Source organism: Heterocephalus glaber, unplaced genomic scaffold, assembly GCF_053883595.1.
Source record: "Heterocephalus glaber isolate CG9 unplaced genomic scaffold, H.glaber_assembly_v1.0 deba00000347, whole genome shotgun sequence".
NCBI lineage: Eukaryota > Metazoa > Chordata > Mammalia > Rodentia > Bathyergidae > Heterocephalus > Heterocephalus glaber.
Window position 1 is genome coordinate 41,050,715 of NW_028258143.1, and position 17,560 is coordinate 41,068,274.

At 36.3% G+C, this 17,560-nt stretch overlaps 1 protein-coding gene across 7 annotated transcripts in view; it reads right to left on the reverse strand.

Moving 5' to 3' along the window:
- The window catches only part of LOC110344261 (uncharacterized), a 133,121-nt gene that overhangs the window by 108,766 nt on the left and 6,795 nt on the right, over positions 1-17,560 (reverse strand). For 6 of the 7 annotated variants that reach the window (XR_015446560.1, XR_015446564.1, XR_015446566.1 and 3 more), the window contains exon 2: positions 11,608-11,742. The exons of the other annotated variant lie outside the window; for it this stretch is intronic. Coding sequence is in view for 1 of the 6 variants with exons in the window: in XM_087199342.1 (XP_087055468.1) it covers positions 11,608-11,742 (135 nt within the window). In the remaining 5 variants the exon portion in view is untranslated. The remainder of the gene's footprint in view (positions 1-11,607; positions 11,743-17,560) is intronic. 7 annotated transcript variants of the gene reach the window in all.

Genomic DNA, 17,560 nt, shown 5'->3' on the forward strand with positions numbered 1-17,560 from the left:
TTCTAGAAAAATTCAAAGCAGAAATAATCTCCCAGATAAATACAGAGATAGTGAGCAGAGTGAAAGACATGATTAGAGGCTCTAGAGCAGAAACAGACAAAAAAATAGTTGAGATCAGAAACATGCTGGAAGCCATGAATGCCCAGCATAAGAAAGAAATGGAAACCATGATCACCCAACATAAGAAAGAAATGGAATCCATAAAACAGATTCAAACAGATATTCAGGGATTAAAAACTCCACTGAAAGCATGCAGAGCAGACTAAGAGAACCTGAAGACAGAATATCAGATATAGAAGACAGGATCACAGTTAAGGACCATGAAAACAGAGATTTCTTAAAGATAGTAAGGAACCATGAGAAATCAATCCAACAGCTGCTAGATGATGCAAAGAAGAATAACTTAAGACTGTTAGGAGTCCATGAAAAAACAGGAGAAAGTACAATTGATGTAAAAAAACTGTTCACAGAAGTAATAGTAGAAAACTTCCCAGACAGAGGTAGAGAATTGGACATACAGATAAGTGAGGCATATAGAACTCCACCCAGCCACGATCAAAAAAATCTACACCTAGGCATATAATAGTCAAGATCCCAGAAACCCAACAGAAGAACAAAATTCTACAGGCAGTTAGAGAAAAGCAACAAATTGGGCCGGGAATTTAACTCAGTGGTTTCGCTGCCTGCTGTGCAAGCGCAAGGAGCCGAGTTCGATCCCCGGTACCAAAAAAAAAAAAAAAGAAAAAGAAAAGTAACAAATCACCTACAAAGGAAAGCCCATCAGAATCATGGCAGACTTTTCAACACAAACCCTCAAATCAAGGAGAGCCTGGAGTGAAGTGTTTCAAGCCCTAAAAGAAAATGACTTCCAACCTAGGCTGTTGTATCTGGCAAAATTATCTTTTAAAATCGATGGGGAAATTAGATACTTTCATTACAAAGAACACCTGAGAAATTTCATGAACACCAAACCAGCACTCCAAACAATTTTATGCAATATTCTAGAAAAAGACAATGAAGGTCACAACTCCATGAGGGCCAACAGAGAGAAGACACCACACAAGGTAAGGCACTAAAGGGAAAGGGGGAAATATAAGAAAAGAGCCAACAACAATAAAACATCATGGCAAGAATGAGTCAATATCTCTCAATTATAACTATGAATGTTAATGGCCTCAATTCACCAATCAAAAGAAACAGATTCATAGACTGGATTAAGAAGCAAATCCCAGCAACATGCTGTATACAACAAACACACCTAAATCAAAAGGAAATTCATAGACTGAAAGTAAAAGGATGGAAAACAGTTCTCCACACTACAGGATCCCAATAAAAAGCAGGGGTAGAAATCTTATTTGCAGACAAAGTAGATTTCAAACCAAAACTAATTAAGAGAGACAGAGATGGTCCCTACATCCTTGTGAAGGAAACAATCCAAGAGGAAGAGATAACAATCCTAAATATATTTTCACCAAATACGAATGCCCCCAACTATACAAAGCAAATATTAATGGACATAAAAAAACAAATAAGCATTAACACAATTGTAGTGGGGGACCTCATCACCCCTCTATCACAAATAGATTGTCTAGGAAAAAATTTTTTTTTCTTTTTTTTTGTTAAATTCTTTTATTGGTACATTTTAGGTATACAACACAATTACATTTCTCACTGAGAATTGTACCTTTATATAATGCATCTTGGTCCTTATTTTTTCCCCATTCCTAGCCCTCCTTTCACCCCCTCCACCCTTCCCTATTTACAAAGACGTTATTTCCATTTTTTCCATTTCTCATCATTTTTCCTTTCCCTTCTTTCCTTTCCCCTGCCCCTCCCACTACCCCTACCCCTTTGGTCCTTTTCTTCATCTAGGAAAAAAATTAAGAATGAAATTCTAGAACTGAACCAAGCTATTGAACAAATGGACTTAAGAAATGTTTATAGAGTGTTTCACCCCACAAAATCAGAATACATATTCTTTTCAGCTGCACATGGGTCATTCTCCAAAACAGATCACATGCTAGCTCATAGGGCAAATCTAAGTAAATGTAAAAGAATTGAAGTTATCCCCTGTATATTATCAGACCATAGTGCAATAAAATTGGAGATCAATAACATGAGAAACTGCAGAACACCCACAAACAAATGGAAATTTAATAACACTCTCCTGAACAATCAATAGGTCACAGAGGAAATTAAAGAAGAAATTAGACAGTTTCTACAAGTAAATGATGATGCCAGTACAACATTTAGGAATGTATGGGACACAATGAAGGCAGTTCTATGCGGGAAATTCATAGCAGTGAATGTCCATATTAGGACAACAGAGAGAACTCAGTTAAATAACCTAATGCAGAAGCTCAAGCTCCTAGAAAAAGAAGAGCATAAAAAACCCAAAGCTCATACAAGAAAGGAAATTATAAAGATCTGAGCAGAAATCAATGCAATGGAGACTAAGAGAATGATACCAAAAAATTCAATAAATAGAAGAGCTGGTTTTTTGAAAGAATAAATAAAATCGATAAACCTTTAGACAATCTTATCAAAAAAAGGAAAGAAAAGGCTCAGATCCATGCAATTAAAAATGAAAAAGGGGAAGTCACAACAGAACCAGCAGAAATTCAGAGGATCATCAGTATCTACTTTGAGAACCTGTACTCTAATAAAATGGAAAACACAGAAGAAATGGACAGATTCCTAGATACATACAAATTGCCAAAGTTAAATAAAGAAGATATAGAAATTCTAAATACCCCAACAACAATGAGTGAAATTGAAAATGTAATAAAAAATTTACCAACAAAGAAAAGCCCAGGTCCTGATGGCTTCACTGCTGAATTCTACAAGACGTTTAAAGGAGAACTATTGCCAATACTCTTTAAACTCATCAAGGAAATTGAAAGGGAAGCAAGGCTTCCAAATTCTTTCCTGGAAGCAAGTGTTACTTTGATTCCAAAACCAGGGAAAGACCCAACCCAAAAAGAGAACTAAAGACCAATCTCTCTAATGAACACAGATGCAAAAATCCTCAACAAGACACTGGCAAACAGAATACAGAGGGTCCTCAAGAAGATCATACACCCTGACCAAGTAGGATTTATCCCAGGGATGCAAGGATGGTTCAACATATATAAATCAATAAATGTAATACACTATATTAACAGAGTCAAGGACAAAAAACATATGATCATCTCAATAGATGCAGAAAAGGCACTCGACAAAATCCAGCATCCACTCATGATAAAAATGCTACAGAAAATTGGAATAGAAGGTCTTTATCTCAACCTGATTAAGGCTATCTATGAAAAACCAACAGCCAACATCATACTAAATGGTCAAAAACTGAAAACTTTCATGCTAAAATCAGAAACAAGGCAAGGATACCCACTATCACCACTCCTGTTCAATATAGTTCTGGAAACATTAGCCACAGCAATTAGAAAAGAGAAAGAAATAAAAGGAATAAAGATAGGAAAGGAAGAAGTGAAACTGTCATTATTTGCTGATGATATGATACTTTACATAGAAGACCCAAAAATCTCTACCAAAAGACTTCTGGACTTAACTGACAGATTCAGTAGAGTAGCTGGATATAAGGTCAACACTCAAAAAACAATAGCCTTCTTATACACAAATAGCAGACTCATTGAGAGAGAAATTACGGAAACAATTGCTTTTTCAATAGCATCCAAAAGTGAAATATCTAGGAATCAACTTAACAAAAGAAGCAAAAGACCTCTACACTGAAAACTACAGCACCCTGAAAAAGGAGATCGACGATGATGTAAGAAAATGGAAAGACATCCTTTGTTCCTGGGTAGGAAGAATCAATATAGTGAAAATGGCCATACTTCCAAAACTGCTATATAGATTTAATGCAATGCTGATTGAAATTCTAACAATATACTTCACAGAACTGGAGAAAACAATCCAAAAATTCATTTGGAATCAGAAGAGACCTAGAATAGCAAAAGCAATTCTAGGCAACAGAGACATGGCTGGGAGTATCACAATCCCCAACTTGAAGCTATACTACAAAGCTACTGTGATAAAAATAGCATGGTCCTGGCAAAGAAACGGACCTGAGGATCAGTAGAATAGATTAGAAGATGCAAAAACAACTTCAGACATACTCAGCCTCCTCATCTTTGACAAAGGAGCCAACCACCCTCATTGGAGGAAAGATAGCCTATTTAATAAATGGTGTTGGAAAAACTGGATTTCAACCTGTCAGAGATTAAAACTAGACCCATATCTATCACCATGCACTAAACTGACATCTAAGCGGATTAAAGATCTAAATATTAAGACAGAAACACTAAACTTACTGGAAGATAAGTTAGGTAGAACTCTTGAAGATATTGGCATATTTGTTTTATGAACAAAACCTCGGTAGCACGGGAACTAGCACAAAGAATCAACAACTAAGATTTCATCTTATCGAAAAGCTTCTGCACTGCAAGAGAAACCACCAACAGAACTGACAGACAACCTGCAATGTGGAAAAAATTTTTCAGCAGCTGTACCTCAGAAAAAGGGCTACTATCTAGAATATATAAAGAACTGAAAAAAATCAGACCCCCCAAATTCAAAGATCCAATTCAAAAATGGGCATCTGAAATGAACAGACATTTCTCAGACAAAGAAGTAAAAGCAGCAAGTAAATATATGAAAAAATGTTCAACATCACTGGTCATTAGAGAGATGCAGATGAAAACAACACTGAGATCCCACCTCACCCCTGAATGGGTGGCTGCTATCAAGAAATCAACCAATAACAAATGCTGGTGGGTGTGTGGAGAGAAAGAAACCCTTCTCCATTGTTGGTGGGAGTGCAGACTGGTGCAACCACTATGGAAATCAGTGTGGAGATACCTCAAAGAACTAGGGCTTGAGGTCCCATTTGACCCAGCTATTTCCCTGCTGGGTATTTTCCCAAAAGAATTAAAAGAATCATACCTCAGATATATATGTGTACCCATGTTTATTGTGGCACAGTTTGTAATAGCTAAAGCTTGGAAACAGACCAAGTGCCCATCATCTGGAAACTGGATAAAGAAGATGTGTTTTTTTAATAAAATGGAGTACTACTCAGCCATAAAGAACGAGAAACTCGAGTCATTTATAGCTAAATGGATGCATATTGAGGCCATACTCTTAAGTGAAATAAATAGGACACACATGTGTAAATACCAAATAGTATCTCTAGTGTGAGAAACTGTAAATAAGGGTGAAAATTATTAAAACGAATAATTGATAATTTGAAATAGGTAAAGGTCCAAAGGTGGAGGGGTGTCGGGAGGAGAAGGGGAAAGGGAAGAAAGGAAAGGAAAAATTATGAGAAAGAAAAACAAATGGAAACAAAGTCTATGTAAATAGGGAAGGGTGGAGGGGTGAAGGGTGCATAGGCAATGGGGAAAAAAATAAGAACTAAGATACGTCATGTTCAGGTACAAGCACCCAATGATAAATGTAAACGAATTGTATACCTAAAATGTACCAATTAAAATGTACCAATAAAATTTTTAAAAAATATATTAGATATGTTGTGGGCAGTTAGACAGAGCCAGGCCCTCAAGGGAATCGATACAGAAGAAAATTGAGGCACATCCACTCAAGGCTAAGAATTAAAAAGAAAAAGTACTACACTCACACACTTCCCCTAGAGATGAATAGCAGTGATTGATATTCTAAATAAACGTCAATCACCTTAAATGCGGACCAAAATCTCCCTAGCTCATTTCCTTTCCAGAAACTCCTTGTTTATTCCCATTTGATCCCCATTTAACCAATATTGCCTGGGCAACTGTACTTGTAATATTACTGGTTGATCATGGTTTTGTCCCACCTTGTGCCTTTCCATTGGATCTTATTAGTTGGCTGTAGATTTGTCCCACTTTGTACCCATCTCACCTCGTGGCTTTGCTCCACAAATACCCCCTGAGTAATGGAGTCCCAGGCAACCCACTTTCTAGGTGTCCCCAAGAAGCAGGGAGCTGTCTTTCCTGCAACAAATATTTCCTACTCTTAACCTCCATTGTTCCTAGAATTCATTCTTTGATTTTAGAGAACACAAACTCAGCATTTTGGCTATCTAACAGGTTGGGAGTTATAATATAATAGTTATAATTCTATGGATTACTTGGTGCCCTATATCAATATGTGATTGTGGTATTCTCTGCAATTTTCTACTCTATGTTTCATCAAAAACAAACTGCCAGCAACAACAACAACAAAAAAAACCAATGGTATTAAAAAGCTAACCAAGGCTTGGTGTTTATGACTGAGGCATGTGGCCTGGCAGTTTCACTTTTGGGAGATGGTGAGAGGTGAGTATTGTAAGGTCAAGACTTCCTAGCTGCAGATCCTCCATTTCCAGGGCTGCATTTCTTAGGAGGACTAAGCCTGTCCCTTTCAGAACATCTTGAGTAGAACACATGCAGGCTTTGCAGAGCCTAAAGCTTTTACTGTGTAGGATCACCTTACATGAAAAAAAAAATACAAAATTATAAATACAAATTTAGTATGAAAGTGAGAGTTTAGAGTGAGAACAGACATTAAAACAAATATCATATTTGTTAGGGAGGGGTGGAAGGGTTGAAGGGAGGGTAGGGGATTGGGGAAAAAATAAAAACCAAGATATATTATGTAAAGGTATAAATTCCCAATGATGAATGTCGTCATATTGTATACCTAAAATGTACCGATAAACTTAACAAAAAACCCCAGAACACAAATAGCATATTTGAAAAAGCTGACAAATTCCACAAATGTCATAAAATCTAGGAAACTCGTAATTTTTAAAATTCATTTTTATTACATTCCCCCCACATTTCTCTTTTCTCTTCTTCCTTTTTCTAAGGTGTAGACCCATTGCTTCTTTATATAACAATCTTATAATATCATTTACTGTACAGAGATCAGGAGAATAATTCAGTTTTTCCCAAGCTTGATTGAATTTTTTCACATATCAGTAGTTTAGAGATTTCTTTCAGCTTCACAACTCATTGGTAATGTCATGCAAATTAAGATTACTGCCAAATTTGGAGAGTCTTCTATTACATTTCTTCCATTAGAAACTGAAAGATTTCAGGGCATTCCAAGGTGGCTTGTAAAATGACTAGTCTTAAAGAATCTTTAAATTGATGACATTCATTAACCAGCTTGTCATTAGTGGCTTCATCATGGTGGTGTAATATGAATTTTATGTTATCTTTGCAGTGAATATTTCATGTGAAACAGCAAGAAATTAAAATTGTTTCTTTTTGTTCATATGAATCTTACTTATTCATTGATTAGGTTATCAAATTATCCAAAGCCCATTCATTATTTTTAGTTAAAATTTTTCTCTTACTAAATTATTGTCCCACAATATTCCAAGAGTTGGTTTAAGTTACTTTTTTATATCAAGATAATTTCTGCCAACTTCAATTATCTCTGTTAGCACTTTTTGGTTCATATGCCTTTAAATTTTTATCTGAATGTTCTGCTTTTAAATAAGTACTCATGTTGCATACTTTGTCTTATTCTTGAATATATAAGTGACTCTTGGACTAGGAACACCTGTTTTGGGTCATTTTGTCTCTATGGCCAAGTGATTCAGTGGTACCTACAAGGCATGTGACTTTAGTACAGTTAGAAGCAAAGAAGCTGAATGAGTCACTCCCTTCTCTACACTCAACTGTAAACAACACCTTAATAGAGACAGTTATAGCTAAATTGATGCAGATTGAGGCCATACTCTCAAGTGAAATAAGTAGAACACACATGTGTAAATACTGAATACTTTCTCTGTTGTGAGAAACTGAAAGCATAAATGAGGATCAAAATGTATAATAGATGTGTGAAATAGGAAGAAAAGGTCCAAAGGGGAAGGGAAAGTGGGAGGGGTAGGGGAAAGAAAAGAAGGGAAAGGAATAAATATGAAAAAATGGAAACAAAGTCTTTGTAAATAGGGAGGAGTGGCGGGGGGCTTGAAGGGAAGTCAGGGGAATGGGGGAAAAAAGGAACTAAGATATATCATGTAAAGGTCCAAATTCCCAATGATGAATATCATCATACTGTAAACCTAAAATGTACCAATAAAGTTAATGAATATAAAAAGGAAAAAATAATCTAAAAACAGTAGTTACCCATCTTCTTTTTAAGGTGTAAAATACAGTAACAAAAGCCCAAGAGATTGCCATGCCCTAGGTAGCAGAGCACTGGCTCCAGTGAGAAATTCAGTAGGAAGCACCAAAAAGTCAGAGGTGTCTGGCCTTTTAAATTCTAAAAGCCTGAGTTGTCATGGCCCTTCTTCCCTTTTCCCTTTCCTCTGTTACTCCTGGTACCTTCCTGGTGATCTTTAATAAACACAGCTCCTTACTACTCACTACGAACTTTACAATGGCAATTCTTTCCTTGCCATACACAAGAACCTGGACTATTTTTGGTCCACTGAACTGTAACAACTTCACACACAAGCACTTGCTGTGTACGTATGTTCATATTGCCCACCCACAGGGATTCTGAAGCACTCTGTTTTGTATACTTCATATAAAAGTATGTATGAATCTTATTTACACTTTTAGTTTTTCACACCAGAGAAATTATTTGGTATTTACACGTGTGTCCTATTTCACTTAAGAGTATGGCCTCAATATGCATCCATTTAGCTATAAATGTCTCTAGTTTTTTGTTCTTTATGGCTGAGTAGTACTCCATTTTATAAAAAAAAAACAACAAAAAAAACCACATCTTCTTTATCCAGTCTCCAGTTGATAGGCAATCGGGCTGTTTCCAAGCTTTAGCTATTACAAACTGTGCTGCTATGAGCATGCGTGAGAATATATCACTGTGGTGTGATTCTTTTAATTCTTTTGGGAAGATGCCCAACAGAGGGATAGCTGAGTCAAATGGGACTTCCAATCCTAGTTGTTTGAGGTATCTCCATAAGGATCAAAATGTATAATTGATATTGTGAAATAGGAAGAAAAGGTCTAAAGGATTAGATTAGGGGAAGTGGGAGGGGTAGGGGAAAGAAAATAAGGGAAAAGAAAAAATATGAGAAAAAGAAAAAAATGGAAACAAAGTCTTTGTAAACAGGGAAGGGTGGAGGGGGTAAAGGGAGGGCAGGGGGATGGGGAAAAATTAAGAACCAAGATCCATCATGTACAGGTACAAGATCCCAATGATGAATATAACTGTACTATATACCGAAAATGTACCAATAAAGTTAATAGAAAAAAAACGTATGTATGGTGCATTCATAATTGTGTGCACTGCATTATCAAGTTTGTTTCTGACAAGAGAGAATTTTCATTTTGTGCAGACATTGATGGGAATCAAATCCCCTGCTTACTACTTGTAAATTTGATGATTGGAAGAGTTTTCAGCAGACTAACCTGTTTATCCATCATTATCCACATATGGTACACTGGGCACTAAAGTATACATTCGTATTATTGTGTAACTTTTGTCCCTGGAATGGCCTGTAACACTTTACTGACAAAAGGGCTTGTAAACAAACATACAAACAAACAAAATATTCCAGTAATACAGTAAAATTCAATTGGAAGGAGAAGTTTTAAGCAATTGTGGTTAAAATGTTTTAATTTCCAAATTTACCAAAATACCTGTTTGTGCAAACACATTGCTGCTCTCCTAGAAGGTGCCCCTACAGACGAAGAAAGGTATGAATAAGCTTCATTACCTTCCTGGTAAATCTGCCTCTGCAGCATTTTGGTTCTATTGTGAATAAGTATTATTGATTGCATAATTAAGCTCTGGTTTCCTCCTGCTTAGAGAAGGTAGAAATGTGCAGGAAAGGAACATCTATCTAGTGTTCTGCGCAGAGGAGCAGAGTAAGAGACCACCTAATTTAGTCTTCCCTCTACCTCCATTTTCCCCATCTGGTGCCCCATCTCCATCTCTGGCTGCTCCACATTTTGAGCTTCCCAGCAGTTCTGCTGTGTCCATCTATTCTCCTCTTTCAGACTTCTCTTAGAACACTACGGTCATGGCTTCCACCTGGCTGAGTTGGTTACCATGCCTCCATCTGCTCCCTTACTACTTTAAATTTCACGTGCATCCTGGCTGCCCTAGCAGTTGATGTGCTACTCTAATAGGACCCACAATCCTAGCTCATCAAACAGAATTGTTTTTACCTTAGTCCTTGGAGTCAACATTTTTTTCTATTATGAATAAACATAATGGATCACCTTAGTATATTTTAGCTAGAAGGAAAAGATAACAAAGTATATAAAATCTACCAAATTATTAAACCCATTACCATTGCAAAGTAAATTAACAAAAGCTCATCTTCACTGTCATGTGTTCCTTTCTTTCTGTTCTTATGGGTTCATACTTTGCTTATTCTTTCTTATTTTAGAGAGATGCTAGAAATAAAAGAAATTATCTTTATTAGAATCATCTCTCCTGTGAGTACAAATCATGTTTCTAAGACTCTAATCCCATGTTTACTCCTTTGTTCTGGTCACAGAAGAGTTTGTACCAAATGTTGTTATAAGTCAGTCTTGCCCAATTGAACCTTCTGCTTGAAAATTTAAGTCTTCATGGCATGTAGGTCAGTTCACAAATCTTACCAGTCTCTCATTCAGTAATTCGATGTATTCTTTGGCCAAGTTCTGTGATTCTGCTGTTGTTTTTCATGGTAGTTATTCATCCTACTGCACTCTGCTACAAATTTCCTATAGCTTATACAAGTGGACAATGAACTCAAAATAGAACCTGAGAGAACTTTAGATTTCAGAACTAAGCAACTGAGCCTGTGAGATACCAACGACTAAATGTCTGCTAAGTAGTTGTTTATTAGACGCTTAGCTTTTGTTAGGCACAGCACTAAGAAGAAAGGATAAGGTCATTCAGAGGCTCAGAATCTGGCCTGTGTTGTCTCTCAAATATTCTTAGACTTACCACTGAAAACTGAACAGATGTAGTTATTTGTTCTTACTGTATATTGTTGGTACACTGGTTATAATTCTTAGCCATGATTTTAAAAAGTCAACCTCTAAACATGTGCCTAAAATTCTAAGGATTCACCAATTATTTCCTTACTTGCAATTCATTTTTACTAATCTTCAAGATAAACAAAATACCACAAAGTTTCATCTCATCTGCCCAACTATCATCACCTAAAATTACTTTCTTGTATAAAGTGTATAGAATTCACCCTGGGGCATGTATTTGGTTTTCCTGGAAATGAAAAACCAGTAAATAGAATTCCAACTCTATGAATTTCTCCTTGTTCAGAAATAATAGTGTACTCTGAGTCATTTGAAACCCTGGTGTGCTTTCATAGGAAGAGGTCCTATGTCTTGTCAGACTGACAGGGTGCAAGTTGAGCACCAAAGCACCCAGAAGAATTACAGCCAATTGATGATCATAAAGCCAAAAGATATACACCAAGAATAACCGAAGACAAAAGTGGCTGATTCCTTGAACTGCTGCACCAGCTCAAGACTACTTGTGCTAGACTCCCTAATTGATACTATGGGTTCATCTATGGATTCCCTGCTCTGATCACAGCCACACACTAGCTCCAACCCCACTCTGCCTTTTGTTTCCCCTCAGCCACCAGGCAACAGAGGAACCCAAGGACTCACTAACCTGGATGTAGACGAGGCCAGAGTCCCAGGAGAGAAGCAGAGGCCGGTATCTGATGGTTTTCCCATCTACTAACATAAGCAAGGACACACCTCAGCTCGGACGGTGCCACACATTGGGGTGTAGAGACAGAGGGGCCTGTGAAACAGGAGTGACAGATAATAAACCCACCGACCACAATCTAGGCAGAGAAAATCATGATTTGCTGGATTGCAAGGTTGCAGAACCTGGAAAGAAACAACTTATCCAAAAAGGTAAAGGGATTTTTTTTTATAAACTGCAATTTTCTTGTCCTCCTCCTCCTCCACGTTCTCCTTCTCCTTCTCCTCTTCCTCCTCCTCCTCCTCCTCCTTCTGATCCTTCTCCTTCTTGTTTTTCTTTCTTTTTCATTGTATTTGGGCGGTTCTCCTTTTCTTTTTTCTCCTTATTTTAATTCTTTTTTATTATTTTTCTTTTTCTCTATTTTGCTATCTTTTTATTGTTTGTTTTTTTCTGTTACATTTATCTAATACTATTAATTTCCTTTTACTCTTCAGTAGGATCTTTCAATTTTCTCTGATCCTTCTCATCTTCCAATGATTCATTTTTCAAATTTTACTTTTTAAATTTTCTGATACCTCACACCTTTAATTCTTGCTAGTGTAACCATTAAACTTTATGAATATTTAGATAGTAACTTGAATATATGGTATTACCTTTTAATACTGTTCTATTATTAGTGGAGGTATAATTGTTAAATTGTGTAGATATTTACTGTATGTCAATATTTTATTTGTATTACTGTCTATACTCTGATTTTGTTGCTATTGCCAAGGTGGGGTACTGTTACTATTAATTGGTTTTCTCTGTGTGCTAATATAGGGATTGGCTTTGTGTCATTAACAATACTGTGGTCCATTTCCTAAAAACTGTATATTTCCTTCCCAAATATACCAAGGTGGTTGTATCTTGAGACAGAGGTAAACCTATAGTTAGCTATACCAAAAGTGTATCACTGAAATGGAACGCAAACTAAAGAGGTCTCCATACTGGCAACAAAGTCCTCTACTGTAAACAACCAGCAAACTTTCACACAAAGCAAAAAATAAAAACATGAGAAAACAATGCAACAAAATCTGTGCAAAAACTCTCAAATCCCCCAAAGCTGGCCAATGGAGCATGGTGGGTGGGGGGAATATAAAACCACACAGCTGAATTATTTGAAGGGATACAGAAGAGATTTTTAAAAATTGATAAAATGCTTGACAAGTTCAAAGAAGATATAACTAAACAGATAATAGACCTAATAAACAAAACAATCAATGAGTCCTCAGAAGACATTAATAAAAAGATAGCTGAACCAAACAAAGTGACATAAAACATTAATGTCCAGTACAGAAAAGAATTAAAGTCCATGAAAAGGGACCAAAGGTAAACTCAAGTCCAAATAAATAACCTAATGATGTGCCTCAAGGTATTAGAAAAACAAGAATAATCCAAATGCAAAGCTAGTAAAAGGTTGGAAATTAGAAAGATCAGAGCAGAAATAAATGAAATTGAGACTATAGGAAAGTTGAACTAGTGAATAAATTTAAGCAATTTTTTCTCATTGTACTTGGGACAAACTTTAATATCCTTAACACAGTGGCATGTTTGTTCCCTTTAGGGGATGCTGTTAACCTTTATGAACCACTTTTCTGGGTAATATTTTTAAATAAATAACATAAAGTGTGTAGGGGTACAGAGGAAATAAATAGTTCTTCCAATAAGTCTACTGGGGGGTCTGTGGATCCCAGGTTGCAAACCACTGAAGGATCTCTCTCTCCCTCTCTCTCTCTCTCTCTCTCCTCTCTCTCATCTTGAACTCAGAGCTTCAGAGACAATGGTTTTTTCTCTGCTTGGTCAAATAGCTAAATTCTTCCTGCCTTTGGTCCTTAGTTCATACTATTTCTTTTGTTTTTAGTGCCCCCTGACCCAGATAACACCTATTTGGTTTGAATGTCTCTTTACTGAGAAAATTCAACGATCCTCAGACTAGAGTAATTTCACTATTAAAATACCATATTATTCTGAAATTTTATTTTATTAAAGGAACATTTATAGTTCTATCTGTACCTATAAATGCCTGCCTGCATCACCAACCAGACAGTAATTTCTAGGAGAGCAGACTTCAATACCTATACTCACATCACCTGACATATAGTAAAAAAAGATAAATAGTTTTTTTAAAAATCATTTAAAAGTAGTTTTAGATTTACAGAAAAGTTGCAAGAACAGTATGGAGACTTATAATACACTCCATTTTCCTTTTTCTAAATATCTTATATTAGAATAGTTCACTTATCATAATCAACAAATTGTTTCATCATTAACTAAAGCTCAAACTTTACTCATATTTATTTGGTTTTCACCTAATGTTACCTTTCTGCTCCAGAATTCCACTGAAGATGTCATTTTCTGACTAGTCATCGTGTTTTCTTAGGCTTCTATGGGCTGTGATCATTTCTCAGACTATTTTTTTTAATAACCTTAATAGTCCTAAGGAGCACTGTTCACAAATTTTGTTGAATGTCCCTCAATATAGATTTGCTGGGTGTTTCTCTCTTGAGTAGTCTGTAGTTACGGGTTTTGTGGGAGGAAGCCCACAGGGTGCTGTCATTCTTATCATAGTTTGTCAAGGTAACAGACTGTCAACATGACCTTTCACTGTTGAGGCTAACCTTGCCCATCTGACTGAGGTAGGTTTTTCAGGTTTCTCCACTAAAAAAGTTCCTTTTTTTCCTTTTGCATACTACTCTTTTTGGAAGGAAGTTACAATGTGCAGCCCACATGTAAGTGGTAGGGAATTACACTACCTCGCAGAGGAGTTAAACACACACATACATACATTATTTGGATTATTTTTTCTACAAGGAACCTTTGTCTATTCTCTTCTACATTTTTATTTATTCATTTATTTATAACAGTATAAACTCATGGTTACTTATTTGATACTTTGCATTATAATACAATCCAACTATACTTACTTTTTTTCTCAAATTGTTCTAGCTTTGGCAGTTAGGAGCTGTTTTAGTAGCCAACTGTGTCCCTTTGACATAATCATCATTGTGTGTGTGTTTGGTATTTTCCCAGGTACTTTCTCATTTCCTGGAAGAATAAGGTACCCTAGGCTCATCATGTATATTTCCTGATCTAATCTTAGAAATGGCCATTTTCCAAGAAGTTCTGGTTGCTTTCACTGTAGAATTAGACTAGAAAATATGATTTGGCACTGGAGTGTTCATTTTTACTTGGGGACAAAGGTCATTCATTAGTTCTAAGTGCTTTCAGCTGACAGATCAAGGAAGCATGTTTGCTACTAAACCACGTATACATACACATCGGTAAATATTTTTATCTTGACCTTCCTTATGTGTATTGATATAGCATGAATTCACACTGATGTCTCCAATTCTAATCCATTACTACAGGATTGTTCTACCTCCTCCCCTTGCTTATGTGTTACTTCCCACTGTAAGAGTGAGAAACCCAGCTTCTACATCTATTCATTTCCTTCATGCTTCAATTCCATTACATATGTATAGTGGCTTTGGAATTATTAATCCATACACCATGAGGAAAATTTTATTAATTGGATGGCAGTCCTTACACAAAGTTCTTTTTTCTTTTAGTCTTACAGATTTTAATCATTTTCAAAATCACTTGGGCAGCACCTTTTTTCCTTTACCCTCTTTAGTGTGGTTGCTTCATATATTTTTAATATGCTTAGTTTCTCTTGTCATATATTACATTCTATCCTGGGTCCTCCCTGACCCCCTAAATGATTTTTAAAATTTGCATACATTGCTATGCACTTACTGCAAAGTTCTACAGATTTTAACAAATATGTAATGTCATGTGTCCACCATAGTTTCATCATCTTAAAAATTACCCATGTAATTTTCCCTTCTTCCCATACTCTGGGTCTCTCAATGTTTGTTTGTTATCTCTACAATTTTGCCTTTCCTAGGCTGTCACAAACATGAAGTCATATGATAGGTACCCATTTCAGAGTTGCTTCTTTTACCTAACAAAAGACAGTAGAGATTTGTCCATGTCTTTGCACTGCATGAGAGCATATTCCTTTTTATCCCTAAATAGCATTCTATTGTATGTATGGACCACAAATTGACTACTCATTCACTTGCTGGGACATATCTTGGTGCTTCTATTCTGAGTGATTGTAAATAAATCTGCTATAAATATTCTTGTGCATGCTTTTATGTGAACATATGTTTTCAAAGCAATAGAATAAGCACTAAGAGCATGCTTGCTGTGCTATATGCTAAGACTATATTCTGATTTTTAATAAAAGCAAAAACCACTAGACTATCTTCCAAAGTGGCCACATCAACACATTTAAATAACACATTTTTAAATAAAAGTTATTCTGGTGGCAATATAGAGTGTTAAAGGAATAAAAAGTTGGAGGTTGAATTTAGCTCAGAAAGTGTGCTACAATGGTTCTGGCAGACATCAAATATCTGGAACAAGGAACAGTTGAAAGGGTAGAGTGTCTCCCAGCTCCCAGTTCTTCATGCTCTTAAAAACTTGAAGGTGTAGACTCCAAAGGTAGATCAGCAACTTGATTTGAGATTATCATAATGTAGCATGGCTCCCAGACATCTGGTTCAGGTAAATTAGTAAATGGGAACAGAGAAGGAGGAAACTTGGGAGGAGTGAGAATTTGGGGAACATTTCAATCATTACAAGTCTGAGTTGTCTGGTCAAATTTCTCCAAGTGTGGGACTTGCCAGAGGAATATCCTTAGAAATTGTGTATGAGTCCTGAAGTCAGAAATCAAACCTGTTTATCAGGCTAGATAGAAATAAAATTACTCACAGTTGTAAAGGGACCTGTAGTAAATTTTGACTTAGTAACCTGTCAATTTTAGTTTAAGAACCATAGTTTCCATTAAACTCAAATCTTTGCCATGAAATGTATTTGTCTATTAAGTGACAGTGGCTTCACAATGAAGATAGATATCTACATTTCCATCCTTCTGTGCATGGTTGCTAAATTATTCTGCCTGCCAACCTGTATAATTCAACTTCCATTCACCAACTATATTCTGAATATTTCTTCAGATTACCAATATTGTTGCATTTCAGAACCAAGAGAGAGTTTGGAAACCCTCTGGTTCAGCCACTTATTCTTAAGGATGAACTTAATTGTGTGTATAGTTGAACCTAAGGTATTCAATTACTATCATTTTACAATACTTTCATGCTTCTTATTAAATCAAGTAACTATTTTCTCTTAAAGAAAAAGCAACATTTATATTGTGATCCATGGGAATAAGTTGTTGAAGACCCTGAGGGGGGAAGGTAATGTTGTGTTTCTTTATTTTTTAAAATTTAATCAAGTATTTCTGATTCTCTACCTACCAAGATTGACAAGCAGTCCAGTTTCAATTTTAATAATTTGGGGGCCACCCTCCTTCTGTCTTGGGCACATGAGATCCTAGATAATGGAAGAGGTCTGTGTGTTGGGCTTTGGGAGTTACGCTGCCTCTGTACTTTCCAGAAGTTACTGAGTGCAGAAAGAGATGAGCTCTGCAGTGGCTCCAGGCGCTTATGGCAATTTCAGTCACTAGCGAATCTCACCAAGGCAATGCAGCGAGCTTCTGGGTTTGTGGGCTCCTGCCCTTTCCATATCTTGCCACCTTGGACAGTAGCCCTCCAGAGGGCATTTTACCACCACTCTGCCTTTTTCCCAATTTTGTTCCTGGAAGATACAACTCCATTAGCGTTAAATCACTCTTTCACTTCAAAGCACAAGACCTCTGTTCCATCTATCCTTCTAGACAATCCATCTCAAGTTTCTCTAGACCAGAAATTATAATTTCTATTGGCCAGACAGGGAAATAAATAAGTAAAAATAGCAAGGTATAAGACAGAAAAATTAGGGACTATATATCCCATCTATACAAAACAGC